This window comes from Bidens hawaiensis, unplaced genomic scaffold (assembly GCF_021521415.1).
Source record: "Bidens hawaiensis isolate Kalapana, Puna unplaced genomic scaffold, B.hawaiensis_p1.1 tig00054162_1, whole genome shotgun sequence".
In the NCBI taxonomy this organism is placed as follows: domain Eukaryota; kingdom Viridiplantae; phylum Streptophyta; class Magnoliopsida; order Asterales; family Asteraceae; genus Bidens; species Bidens hawaiensis.
The window spans coordinates 1-13,886 of NW_027499770.1; the positions used below are offsets into that span (position 1 = coordinate 1).

The following is a 13,886-nucleotide window of genomic DNA, read 5'->3' on the forward strand; positions in this document are numbered from 1 at the left end:
GACAAAACTGCTGCTGAAATGCAGTCTGCATATCACTCCCTCCTGCAATCCCAAAGTGAAGCAGACAACTGCGCCTCCGCCGAGTTATAGGAACTTCGTGGCCGGGCGAAGCGTGCTGAACGGGAAAGGCAGTGGTTCCTCAACCGTGGGCTTGACTCCGTAAGTGTTTTGCATAAACTGTGTATTTTTTGTGTATTTTGATTTCGTAATGTTGACAAATTTCGCTTATCAGGTCATCCATCATATTAAGAAGAGCACAGAGCTTACTGATTGCTTTGTGAATCTGACAACTGCGTCGTAAGGAGTTGGCCGGGTCAAAGGCTTTAACGAAGGGATGGCATTTGCCCAATCTGGGCAGTCTTTTGAAAACCATCTGCTTCATGGCCTTGATGTGCAGCAGGAGCTTGATATGCGGGTTAAAGAATATAATGACCTAGTCTTTCCGCTGCAACATATGCTTCCGGAGTTTGCCTTAGCTGAGGATGGCGTGAGGCAACTGCGGGTATACATAAATGATGAATCTGAAGACGATGAGTCTGAGGATACTTCTCCTAATGCTCTGGAAGGCACATCGGCTCCCAACCCATAGGATAGATTTAGAAGTTAAGACTTGTAATTTCTTCCCATATTTTTGTAATCACTTTTGGATATCAATATAAAGAAATTTTCTGCCTCGTGAATAATATTCTTGATTGTAACATAATATCCTTTGTCAGATATTTTTAAATTTTGAACTTGTGCAAGTTGGATAGTATTGATGACGTGGCGGAAAGAGAATTTTAAGCGGTGGCTGACAAGACGTGTAAAACGCCTGTTTGACAGCCTGTAAACGCTTTTTCGTATCTCCCTCCTGACGTGTCAGTCATCCCATGGTCCGCACTTTCTCTTTCTTCTGTCAGTCAGACGGGCACATTTATTGTGATGGGTATAAATAAGTCCTTGGTGTCTCTAATTCATTCTTATTGTTTCCAGACTCTCTTTTAATCAGATCACAAGAATTTCCAGATCTTTGCTTTTCTATATTCTTCTTTATATCTCATTCAAATGGCAGGCCAGAAGAAAAGTCCCCCCGCTATCAATGAAGTTGGGTGTGATATTAAAGAGAAAGACTTCGACGATGTTAAAAACGTATATGGTTTTCCATCGGAATGGGAGGCCGAACGTCCGTCGAAAGGGGCAATTGCAACGGCGCCTCCTGCAAAGAAAATGGCCGTCTACCTAGACCACTTTACGACTGGGAACTTCCGATTGCCCGTGACGAAATTCCTGCAATCGGTCTTGACGGCATATGGGATTCACTTATCCCAGATTCATCCTTTTGGGATGCTAAGGATTCGACACTTCGAATTCTACTGTCAAGCGCACAATTATGAACCGTCCGTTGGCATGTTTTCCGCTCTTTACAAGATGACCCTTCGTGAATGCTGGTATGGTTTTGCTACTACCGGCAAGGGATCTATTGGCTTCGCAGTATTCACGGGTGGAAATCAAAATTTTTCTGAATCTGGGACGATGTTATCCCGTTTACAATGACTCACCGGAAGCGGAAGGATAAACTACCGGAAGTCCTTGCTTCCGAATATGAAGGTCGTGCCTGGTTCCTCACTCTGACCAAAACGTCGACACCCATGCGTCCTATCCATGAAGGGGCGATGGTACATGCCAAGATGAGTCGTTTCCCTGCCTTGGAGCCTTATTATGAAAATTCTGACGGAAGTAAGTTTGTATTTGTAATCACTTAGGATTCTCAGTTCTCTTTGTTGACATTTTGTCAATTACAGGTGAAGGTACGATTCTCTCCACTCTTTTGGACAAGGTAGGGGGCATGATGGTGCGTCGCCAATTACACGCCATGACGTACCTTTCTTGGAACGTACACGGAATAACTTTCTTTTCTCCGCCACTCTTTCTCCGGAGCCTGTTGTCTCCGAGGCGATGTATGCTCAAGGTGAGGAGTTTGTCTGAAAGTGTGAAGGTATTCTTCAACCCCGACCTATAACTGCCGCTACTTCGGGCAGAGTGATAGTACTTCTCTCGTCTAGCGAAAAGTCGTCACTCTGCGAAGGAGGGTTATCAATTGGTGCTACTAACCCTTCGCATTCAACTGCAGGTTTGACCCGCAAGCAAGATTCGAAGGCCACCACTGACCCGACAACAGGTGGGGAAGGTGGTCCTCAATCCGTTGAGGGTGAACCTCAGGTTACTGATGCGGGTGTTTCGAAGGCCGCTGGAAAACGAAAAGTACAACCATCTGATGTCGCGCCTCTCAAGAAGATGAAGAGGAAGGAGAAGGCCAAAGTTCTGGACTTGGGGGCTCGCCTTCAAGAACTTTCCGTCCAAGATGTTTCTAAGGGTAAGTTTTGAACCCTCATGATTATATTTGGACTTGTCGCTTCTCGGTGACCTAAAAAGTTTAACTTTGGAAATGTTTCAGGTTTAAAGGGTTTAACTGCTACACAACTTCCGACTCCACCAACCTCACCATTAAACACTGTTCAAGATCCGTTCAATTTGTCGGATACTTCTCCTATCAGGGAGAAAGAGGTTGGTGAGTCCGAGCATCTCCACCTCATCATGAACATTACTTCCGAAATCAAGGTGGAGTCAGTGTGTTTAAATATGGGGGGCAGACTTCCTCGCCTCAGGTGGAGGAAGACACTGCTCCGCATAATCCTCGTTGGTCGTTAAGTCGGAATTCAGTATTAAGCCACGCGGACGTTTGTCACGAATATCTCCAAGAGAGTCTCCCTCCTGCCGAGAGGGAACGACAACGCCGCCGCATCCGCCAGGAGCTATTAGACTCAAACTCCTATCATATGGCGAATACTGTTTCCACCAATCAAGAAATACGTCGTGATTGCTTGGCTATGAATGGAGAGTTAGATGAAACCGAGCTTAAGTTACTTGACGCCAAGAAAGAAGCTCTGAAGGCGTTAACTGAAGCTCGGGACAGTCATCGAGCCATGGAAGCGGAGAAACCCAATCGCCTTGTTGCTGAGGAAGCCAAGGCTGTTCTCCAGAAGCAGCCGGATGAACAAGCTGAGCTAATAAAGACCCTTCAGGCTGACTCAGCGGCCAAGGACAAGCGCTTATCCGACCTTAACACCAAGAATCGGGACCAAGCCCTGGAATGTGCTGTTCACAAGATGGGGGCCAGGGCGGATAAGAAGTGGCTTTAGACGGCGGCAATCCCCAAGGTATCAAATCTTTTTGTTAGCACAAACAATTCGGACTTGTTTGTGCTTACGTTTGTTTATATGTCCTAACAGGTTATCACTGACGTTCTAAATAGTGACGATCTTGGGAATTGCATTGTGGTACTCCTTCGTGCTTCCAAACAAGCAGGCCGACAGATGGGCTTTGAAGAAGTTTACAAATTTGCTTCTGAGGGTCGGCTTCCGGAGGAACATGTCCTAGCTGGAAAAGACACTGCTTCCATTCTTATTGAAAAGTCCAAAGCTTTTGATACTTTGAAGTTTTCCCTTTATGATCATATATCGGAACTTGCCGATAAGGAGGATATGGTGGAACAATTAAAGGAGCTGTTGGATCTTGATGAGGAAGAAGAGGAAGACGCCGATAATACTGCGGGAGATGGAAGTGTCGCCCCGTAGATGTATATATATGTTTTTTCTTTGTAAAAATTTCTCCCTTGTAATCTCTTTTGACTAATAATAAGAAGTCTTATTCTCTTCTGGTGCACTTTGTCTTATGTATTATAATATAAGTGTCTATCCGGAACTTCATTTTTGTCAATAAAAGATTACAAATTGTCAAAGTTACATGAACCTAGCACAAGTTTTTCATAAATTGGGCATAAGCCTACTTACAATAAAGGAAATTACATAACTTGCTAGTCTATGTGGGCACGCAGGCCAAGATAAAGGATAAATAAGACTGCTACATGTAGCACTTCTTCAACTGTGCTGCGTTCCAAGTTCGAGGGATCTCAATCCCGTCCAACTTTTCTAACTTGTAGGCACCTTTAGATAATACTTGTTTGATTTTATAAGGTCCTTCCCAAGTTGAGGCCAACTTGCCCGGAGGCTCCTGACCGGACTCCTCGTTGTTGCGGAAGACAAAATCTCCCGCATCGAATTCACATGTCTGGACCCGCGAGTTATAATACTTCTGAAGCTGTCGCTTATAATTGTGCCCGCGGATCGATGCCAATTCTCTTCTTTCTTCAAGTAAATCAAGATTCATCCTGAGTTCCTGATCATTATCATCATTTAACAGAACCCTTGCGGATGGAATCCCGATTTCTGCCGGGATCATGGCTTCGGTGCCATAGGTTAGATTAAACGGCGTCTCTGAATTACTAGAATTCTTTTGGGTGCGGAAGGCCCAAAGTACATGGGGCAATTCGTCAACCCAACCCGTACGTTTAGTTCCTAACCTTGCTTTCATCCCTTCTTTGATAGTTCGGTTGGTCCTTTCGACCTGACCATTTGCTTGCGGGTGAGCTACAGATGTGAAAACTTGAATGACTTGAAGTTCTTTCAACCATTCTTGTAGTCCGCTGTCAGCAAATTGGGTCCCGTTGTCACTTACCAATTCTTGCAGAAGACCAAACCGGCAAATGATGAATTCCCAAAGGAATTTTTTCACGCTTGAAGCCATTATTGATGCAACCGGTTTGGCTTCCACCCACTTGGTGAAGTAATCAATGCCCACTATCAAGAATTTGACTCGTCCCGGGCTTCTGGGAAAGATCCCATAATGTCAATAGCCCATTTTTGGAACGGCCAGGCAGATGTTACCGGAATCAGCTCGTTTTTTGGACGCGGGGTGTTGGGAGCATGTCGTTGGCATGAATCACACTTTCTGATTTCTTGCACAGCGTCCAAAATGCATGCCGGCCAATAGTATTCTGCGTTCATGATCTTCGCAACTGTCATTCTTGGTCCCGCGTGTAACCCGCAAATGCCTTCGTGAATTTCTCAAATTAGGTAATTTGCGTCTTCCGCGTCTACACAACGTAACAACGGACCAAGGAATGATCTCTGGTACAAAATGTCATCAGTCATCTGGTAATTCAGAGCTTTGTGCTTAATCTTCCGAGCCTCAGCTTTTCCTGCTGGAAGTGCTCCGGAAGATAAGTAAGCTTTAATGGGAGTCATCCAAGATTCAACGCCTGTTTGGATTACCAGGACTTGGTTTTGTGGAACGGATGGATGATCTAGAACTTCCACACGAATATCTTTGGCAAAATGCTCAAAATTCGTTGAAGCTAGCTTGCTAAGAGTGTCTGCCGATTTGTTCTCACTTCTCTTAATGTGAACAACATTGAAAGAGGAAAACTGGCGAATCAAGACCCTCGCTTGTGACAGATAGGAGGCCATGACGTCATTTTTGGCTTCGTATGTTCCATTAATCTGTCCCACAATTAGCATTGAATCCACCTGAGCTTCTAAATGTTTCACCCCAAGCTTTTTCGCTATCCGCAGGCCTGCCAGGAAGACTTCATATTCCGCCTCATTGTTAGCACTTTTAAAGTCTAACTTGATGGCGTATGTAAATTCATGCCCCTCAGGGTTGACTAGCCTTAATCCTGCACCTAATCCTTCATTTCTTGAAGCTCCATCCGTGAACAATGACCAAACTTGCCCTTGTTCCGGAGATGCTTGAGGTTGTTGTTCGATTAAACATTCTTGTTCTTTGTGCTGTGGGACTTCTGTGACGAAGTCCGCCAGCACTTGCCCTTTGATTGTTGGTCTTGGTTTATAATCTATCGAGTGTTCTCCCAATTCAATGGCCCATTTTTCCAGTCGCCCAGATAATTCGGGTTTACTTAATATGTTCTTGAGCTTGTATCCAGTTAACACATTGATGGGATGACCCTAGAAATATCTGCGGAGCCGACGGGCTGCGCACACTAATGCCAAGACCAACTTTTCCAACATCGAATATCTTGTTTCTGGGTCTGACAATGTTCTACTGACGTAATAGATCGGAGTTTGAACATTTTTCCTATCCGTTAGTAAAACAGCCCCCACGGCAATGTCAGACGCCGGTAAATATAGTGTTAATGGTTCACCCGCGTGAGGAGCTGTTAACGTGGGTAATTACATTAAACACTTCTTGAATTCCTGGAATGCTTGTTCAGCTTCCGGAGTCCATCTAAATTGTGCCTTTTTGAGACAGTTCCTTAATGTTGAGATGAACGGGTAAGATTTAGCAGCGTGGTTTGCCAGGAACCTGTTTAACGCTACCAATCTACCGTTAAGTGTTTGAACTTCTTTGAGGGATGCGGGAGATGGCATGCGAGCTACTGCTTGTATCTTGTCCAAATTAGCCTTAAAACCCATGCTCGTCACGATTACCCCAAGGAACTTTCCTTCCTCCATTCCGAAGGAGCATTTTGCTGGATTCAGCTTCATATTGATGCTTCTCAAAGTTTCAAAAGTTTCCTCTATGTCTCTCAACATTTGATCCTCTTCAGTGCTTTTGATCACCAAATCATCCATATAGACTTCAAGATTTCGACTTATTTGACCTTTGAAGGCCTGATCCATCAGTCTTTGGTATGTGGCACCCGCATTCTTTAACCCGAAAGGCATCATTCTGTAACAGAATGTTCCTTGGTCAATGCAGAACGCTGTCTTAACCTCATCACCGGCTGCCATATGAATATGTTGATAACCTTTATAGGCATCGAGGAAGCACTTGAATTTGAATGGAGCCACAACATCTACTTTCAAGTCGATATCTGGAAGTGGGTAAAACTCTTTTGGACATGCCTTGTTTAGATCTTTGTAATCTATTCGTTCCGTTGCTTTTCGGGACCATTACCGGGTTGGCTACCCACGTCTGATATTTGATTTCTCGTATGATACCGGCATGGAGAAGATCTTGTACCTGCTCGTTCATGGCTTTTGTTTGTTCCGGACCCATCTTTCGTTTCTTTTGCACTATCGGGGTGATCAACGGATTCACCTTTAATTTGTGCTCTGAAAATGCTCCGCGGGACACCTGTCATGTCCGCGGGCTGCCATGCGAAAATGTCTATATTTTTGGTCAATAATTGCTTCAAAAAGGTTTAGACGATTTTAGAAATAGCCGGACCGATTATCACAGTTTGATCAGGAAATTTCTTGTTAAGAACCCATTTCTCTGGTTCAGTTCTCTGGGTTTGTTTTGGGATCTTGCTTGGTTTTGAACTATCTGTTGTGAAGCAATGACGGTTGACATGAATTATTTCTACGCCGGTGCGGGTCGGAACCCCTACTGCCCGGTGAGCTCTGGACGGATGAGCATTGAAGTCGCCAATTACTTCTCGTCCGAGAATAATGCCATGTTTGGAAGTTGTCGGTAAGACTAAAAATTCGACTTCCTCAGTTTTGAATGGACCCCGTCACTAAGTGTGACCGGGAATGTAATGATACCCTGCGGGTTCATTATCCCCCCCCCCCTCAATCCAGAAACAGGGGCATGAATCGGCCTTAACCTTTCTTTATCATCTTCCTCAAGTTGTTCGAAGCACTGTTCGTACATGATGTCAGATGTACTACCAGTGTCGAAGAACACATATTGCGATCGATAATGTCCGAATAAAGCAGTAATTATCAAAGGATTCTTATTGCACCGTCCTCCCCTGATATGTGGAAAAATGACTGGTTCATTCTTCCATTCCTCATCCGCAAACTCTTTCCTCCTACTACTACTGATCTTTTGTCCTCCCTGAATCATGTGGACGTTCAAATCTTTTATTTGCCTTTTGGCCGGGCCTTGGTTATCCTTTACGGGAGGTTTACCAGTCCCTGGTCTTACACTTTTGACCAAATGATCCAACTTTCCGTTCTTTACAGCTGCCTCGATTTCATTCCTTAGGGCTACACATTTGTTCGTGTTGTGCCCTATGTCATTGTGATACGTGCAATGTTTCTTATTATCGAGGAACGACTTCCTCGGTAATGGTTGTGGTTTGCGGAAGGTCAAATTCTCAGTTGTGTGGATTTCTGAAGGAGTTTTTGACAGCTGCGCCCAACTGTTGTTGGACGATCGTGCTGGAAAGCTACGCTTGTTCTTGTTGCCAATCAACGATCTCGCATCGAACTGCTTCGGTTGTTCTGTGGTCGGTTGCAGCCTTGACCAGATTGTTCCTTTAGCTTGTTTATTTGGTCTTGGAGTCTGGAACTCGACCCTTGGTAATTGCTTCTGGCTGCTGGACCCCAATGTTTTTTCAGTTCTTGCAAACAACTTAGCTGTTGTCATGATTTCATCCCAGGACTCGGGCATTCCGTCTTTTCCGGTTAGTGTGCGGATCAAGGCGTCACTATGGACATTTTGGCGGAATGCTCCCCGTAGCATATCTTCACTAACCCCTCCAATGTTAAGGCTCTCGTTATTAAAACGAGTAATGAAGTCCTCAATGGATTCATTATTTCGCCTTTCAACATCCAATATTTCCGAAGGATCGCGTGTATGCTTTCTTTGTTGGTTGTTGGGAGAATTTTGCTACAAAATCCTTCCAACTTTTAATCTGTCCGCATGGTAATTTTTCAAACCATTCTTGTAACGATTCCGGCAGAATCAGGTATACCCTAACCGGAATATACTATTTATGTGTTATTTAATAATGAATATATGAATTATAATGTGTTTATACGAGTATGTATGATTCACAGTACGGATTATACTTGATTATACAGTTAATCGTATTGGAAATACGATCAACCGATTAACGGTTATTGAAGCCCGAACGAATCGGGGATACATTATAGACGAGATATATAATATATAGTGATGTTTACGAAGTATTAAAGCTTCGGGATAAGTGAATTAAAGCACAGAAAAAGAATTTCGATTTAATGGTACGTCGGTACGTTAAACGAAACCTTTAATACCAAACCAAGCAAGAGGCGATCGATCAAGCCGAAAAAGATGCGCAATTATTAATAATATGATGTTTTAAGTCAATGAAGTCATGGTTTAAGTTTTTGAATTTTTTAAATTGGTTTTATATAAATTTTATTTTTTAGCCGAAAAACTACCGTTTTAACCTCGTTTTAAGCCGAATTAAACATTTAACCAAAAAACGAACTGAACCAGATTATCCAAAACATTATCCAGATCTCTGATATCCAAACTAGTGGCTAGAAATGGAGAGGTGGGTCCCACCCCACCCCCCATTCATTTCCGATCGGATAAGGGGTTCCAACCCCCTTACTTATCATTTTTTTTACATCAAAACATTGAACAAACTTCACTTTCTCTCAAATTCATGACCTAAAAACCGAGAGTTTTAGCAAGAAAAACAAGGTAACGATCGAGTTATTCACGTGTTCATATTCGTTTCTTGAGTTTGTTTGCAAGAAAATGAGGTTTCAAAGATGAAAACCGATTCTTGCATGATCAAGTGATGTATACGGGTTATACAAGGGATCTTGGTTCCAAGAAAGGAGTTACACGAACCAAAAACGAATTTTTACGGTTAAATCTTTGTTTTTAAATCATAACAGAAACCATGAAAGAAATGGCTTGATTGTGGGTGTAACTTGCTTGGTGTGGTGTTATTGTGCTTGTAGGTGTTGTATCTAGTTGATAGCAAGGGCTAGAAAGCGAGATCCTTACGTTTTGAAGCTAGAAACACAAGGTAGTTCGGTTTTTGTATAATGTTTGAGATTTGGACAGATTGTGATGTGTTGAGATTTAGGTCATGAAATTTTACAGAGGTGTTATATATATGAAAATATGAGTTCTGTGAATTGTTTGTAATATTTGGACAAAGGATGAATATTTGGTGAATTTAATGCTCGGTTTTGGCCAAAAATGGTGAAAAATAGTTAAATATCATGAAAAATTCTGGAAAATTCCAGATAAGCTTTTTATAACATGTATAAGTCACACACAAAATTTTAGGTCATTTGGAGAAGTCTAAGTAGGCTTTTCGGTTAAACGTGTTCTAGGGTTTTCTAGCATGGTTTTGGTAAAAAGGGCATATAAAAAGAGATTTTGGTTCTGGAAAAATTACAGGGGACTAAGGGGATGGCAGGGGTCATCCAGGAAAAATTTGGGATTTTTCTAAGATCGTTTGGTATTTACGACATATTTAGTGTTTTAATGGTGTTTAAAAATAGATAAATAAATTTTAAATATAAAAATTAATTCTGGAAATATTTTTATAAAATTCCCCACTGTCAAAAAGTGATTTGTGCAAAATTTCAAGATCTGGGATTAAACGGATAATTATTGGTGCAAAAACAAACTTTTAAAGCTTAAAACGCGTAAACCGGTAAAGTTCGCATAAGCGAGCTGACTGGTGTATAAAAACCCTAAAAATGAACCATTTTCATATAATTGAGTTAAACAAGTAAAAATAAATCATCCGAAAATAATTCGGATGATTTGGGTACCTTTTACCCGATTTAACAGTTTCCGGTACACTAATGACGGAAACGGGTCCCCCGGCCAAACGGGGCGTCTAAACCGAGCTCTAAATTCACAACCATAATTAAATTATCAGTCAACAACTATTTTCGGGTCGCGTGTGACCAAACTCATTTTTTTGAAACGTAAAAACGAATAACCGTGCTAGGCACGCAAAACGGGAAAAACAACTAATAGTAATTTTGACTAGTGAACTCTAAACGATATCACAATCTGAGTCCGGAGAAGTGTTTCTGGGTTAACATTACCCCCGGAACGAGTACCGTACGAGGTTAACAATGTTCCCAGACGCACCGGTTAACACGGTTAAAGTTATATTAATAGTGATTGTATAGTAACGAACTTAGGGATCGTATTACAGATCCGGACTAGTAGCTGGTATACTGTGTTACTTAATTGCTTACGACAAGGTGAGTTTCACGAGCCCCTTTTTCCTGAATTGTTTTTAAATATTTTCCCGGGGCGGAAAGCATGTTGTTACTAAAATGTTTAAGTACATACTGAGCGTTTGGATTTGCGTGTATTTATATATGTTTTATTGTACGGGAATCGTACGGAAATCTACTAAGATGGTAATTGTCTGAGTTACTAACATTGTAAGGCCCCGCAACACGAGTGATTAACTGAAAGCCGGTAGAGTGTGGATAGTACTATTGGTCCGACAAACCCAACTGGTCCGACATGGATTTGCTGATGTTTCCCAGCCAGTTGCACATGTCTATTTTGGGTGTTATATATACTTTGCTATGTAATGTTAGGCATAGCGATTTGGGGCAGGTTCGTGGGCGGAGTATGCCACGGGGTTGTGTGTGATAGTCAGAGGTTTCACTTGTGGGCTCAGCATAATTACATCGATAATATACGATTATTATAATGATTTGTCACTGTTTATTTAAATTAGTGAAACTCACCAACTATTCGTAGTTGACCCGTTTTCTTTCCATGCTTTCTAGGTACTCCCAAACTGGAATAAGTGCTACATACTTGATGATGCGTGCTTTTTGTGGAAGCTTAGTGATCATTTTGTATTAATTATGTTAATGTAATGTTGGTAAAACTTATGTGCTATCGCCTAGACGGTAACTAAACTCGGAACAATGTAATATGATGTAAATTAATGTAGTGGTGTTTTCTTTATGAGCAATGCTGTTGATATCAGATGTGTCTGTTGCATCCCGTTTACGTTTCCGCTGCGGTTACGGGGTGTTACAGAACTTGGTATCAGAGCTATTGGTTATAAAGAATTAGGATGTCTTTAAAAGATACTTAAAATATAACCAGTAGCTCAAGTATTATAGGATCTGAATATCAACTAATAATTTATAGTGACGAGATCTGGATTAACTTGGATGGACAAGTGAGTTATTATGGTCCGGAACATAATAACAGACTTGTCCACACGAGGGAATTCAGGGGAAGTCACGGGGAACACTAATAGGTAAAACCGGCAACATATGTGTAAGTATATGATAATATTTTTATGTGGCAAAGTTGTATAAGTATGTGTATATTAATTGTGATTTACATCATGGAAGGAACTATATGTTTGCTAACTTGTGTACAGGTATGGATGTCGAGGTCTCGAAGTTTGTCCATGGAAGAGGACCCGGAGGAGGCCAGTTCCGGGAACTCTAGGAGCTTACACTTAGCATCCAGCACTGAGCCTACTGAGACTAGCCATAGGAGTGCTAGCTTGTCCTCCCCTGCTAGGGTTGCCAGATCCCCCACCCCACCCGCACCACAGGTCACCCCTACCCCTCCCAGACCCGGTCCCCGCCTCACGGCGCGGATCAGTGTCCCTTATGTCCCACCTACCTCTACCCCACCCAGACCCACTTACCACAGGGGCGAGTCCTCCCGCCTCCAGCCTGAGCCTGTACCTCCACCCGTGTGGGGTACCCCTAGGCTGGAGAGGGATGAGCGTCCCTCCTCCGAGGCTGCATGGCTCCGAGTGCTCCACGAGCAGGTGGTTGAGCACACCATCGCCTTGACGGTGGGTATTCAGAGGAGGAATCACTTGGCGGACTGCGTACTGGACAGCCAGTACGCGATTGGCCAGCTGAGGAGGGAGGGTGCATACTCCCAGTGGATGATTGACCGGATGGAGACACGGATCCGGGGTTTGATGGCGGTGTTAGTGGTGATGGTGGCAGTGATGGTGTGGTTGGTATACCACCATGTTTAGATCATGTAGGGTGGTAGTAGTCAGGGTCCGCTTTTTGATACTCTGTGTAAGCAGTTAGTGGCGATGCTAACATAGAGTGAATCTTGGGTAGTTATAGTACAGCCACTAGCCCATAGGGGGTCTCTTTTTTTGGGAATATCATTGTAGATACTTTTGGTGTATCATTCAAGCACTGACCCATAGCGAGTTATGTCGAAATGATGCCGATGTAGGACCGATGTATGAAAACTTGATCTATGGGCTGATGTTTATGAAATGTGTACTGATGCTTATGTAATATGTACTAATGTTTATTAATGAATGGAATATGTGTTATGTATTGAGACTGGAAATTGTATTAATTATATGTATTTTCTTAATGTTTTGTAGAATGGCACCAAAACGGTCAGCTCAAATGTCAGAAGGGGATGTGAGTCGTCTGATTGCTCGACAGTTAGAGGCGGCGATACCGGATATAGTATCGCGCATCGCTGCCAGTATTAATAATACGACCAATCCAGGCCCTGCGAGCAATCAAACGACCACCAATAATGATGGGGAACAAAATGTTAATCCTCCACAGAACGATAACCCGATTCCGAGTAATGACGCACCGCCTAGGGTGGTCGTTACAGACAGTAATGGTCCTATACCTAGTGTAGAAACGAACCGCATCGAGCCGACTCCTGCAGCAAAGGGGTGTTCAATCAAAGATTTTATGTTGTGCAAGCCCCTAGAATTTAGCTGGTCGGAGGGACCAAATGGGTTGGTTAAGTGGATTGAGAAATTAGAGGTCGTTGTGAACATCAGCAACTGTCCTGAGGATTACGTTGTTAAGTATGCTACCTGCATGTTCACGGACTATGCCTTGACATGGTGGAACACAATAGTGCAAACTCGCGGTCAGGCAGCGACAAACCGCATGACCTGGGCAGAGCTCAAGGCCCTTGTACTGGAACATTTCTGCCCGAAAAACGAACTGCAGAAATTAGAAAACGAATTGTGGAACCTGGAGATGCAGGGGGCAGACCACTTGGGTTATACGAACCGATTTAATGAGTTGTCACGATTGGTGCCATGGTTGGTCACCCCAGAGTCAAAGAGGGTTGAGCGTTATATATGGAGACTAACTCCAATAGTAAGGAGTATAGTCAACTCTAGGAGACACAAGACGTTTGAGGGTGCGGTGACGCAAGCTGGTATCGTCACATACGATTTCGTGAGGAGTGGGTCACTGAAGGTGGCAGGAGAGTCTGCTGGGGGAAAGCGAGGTACGTATGATAATAGGATCCAGGAGAAGCAGCAAAATAAACGTGCTAGGCCCGCTGCC

General features: G+C 43.1%; 1 protein-coding gene across 1 annotated transcript; it reads right to left on the bottom strand.

The window, feature by feature from the left end:
* Positions 1 to 4,943: 4,943 nt before the first annotated feature.
* LOC143600492 (uncharacterized) lies at positions 4,944 to 6,629 on the bottom strand. Its single transcript, XM_077078167.1, has 2 exons — positions 6,459 to 6,629; positions 4,944 to 5,810 (listed from the first exon to the last, which is right to left on the bottom strand). The coding sequence occupies exons 1-2, from the start codon at positions 6,627 to 6,629 to the stop codon at positions 4,944 to 4,946; spliced, it is 1,038 nt and encodes a 345-aa protein (XP_076934282.1).
* Between the last annotated feature and the right edge of the window lie 7,257 nt (positions 6,630 to 13,886).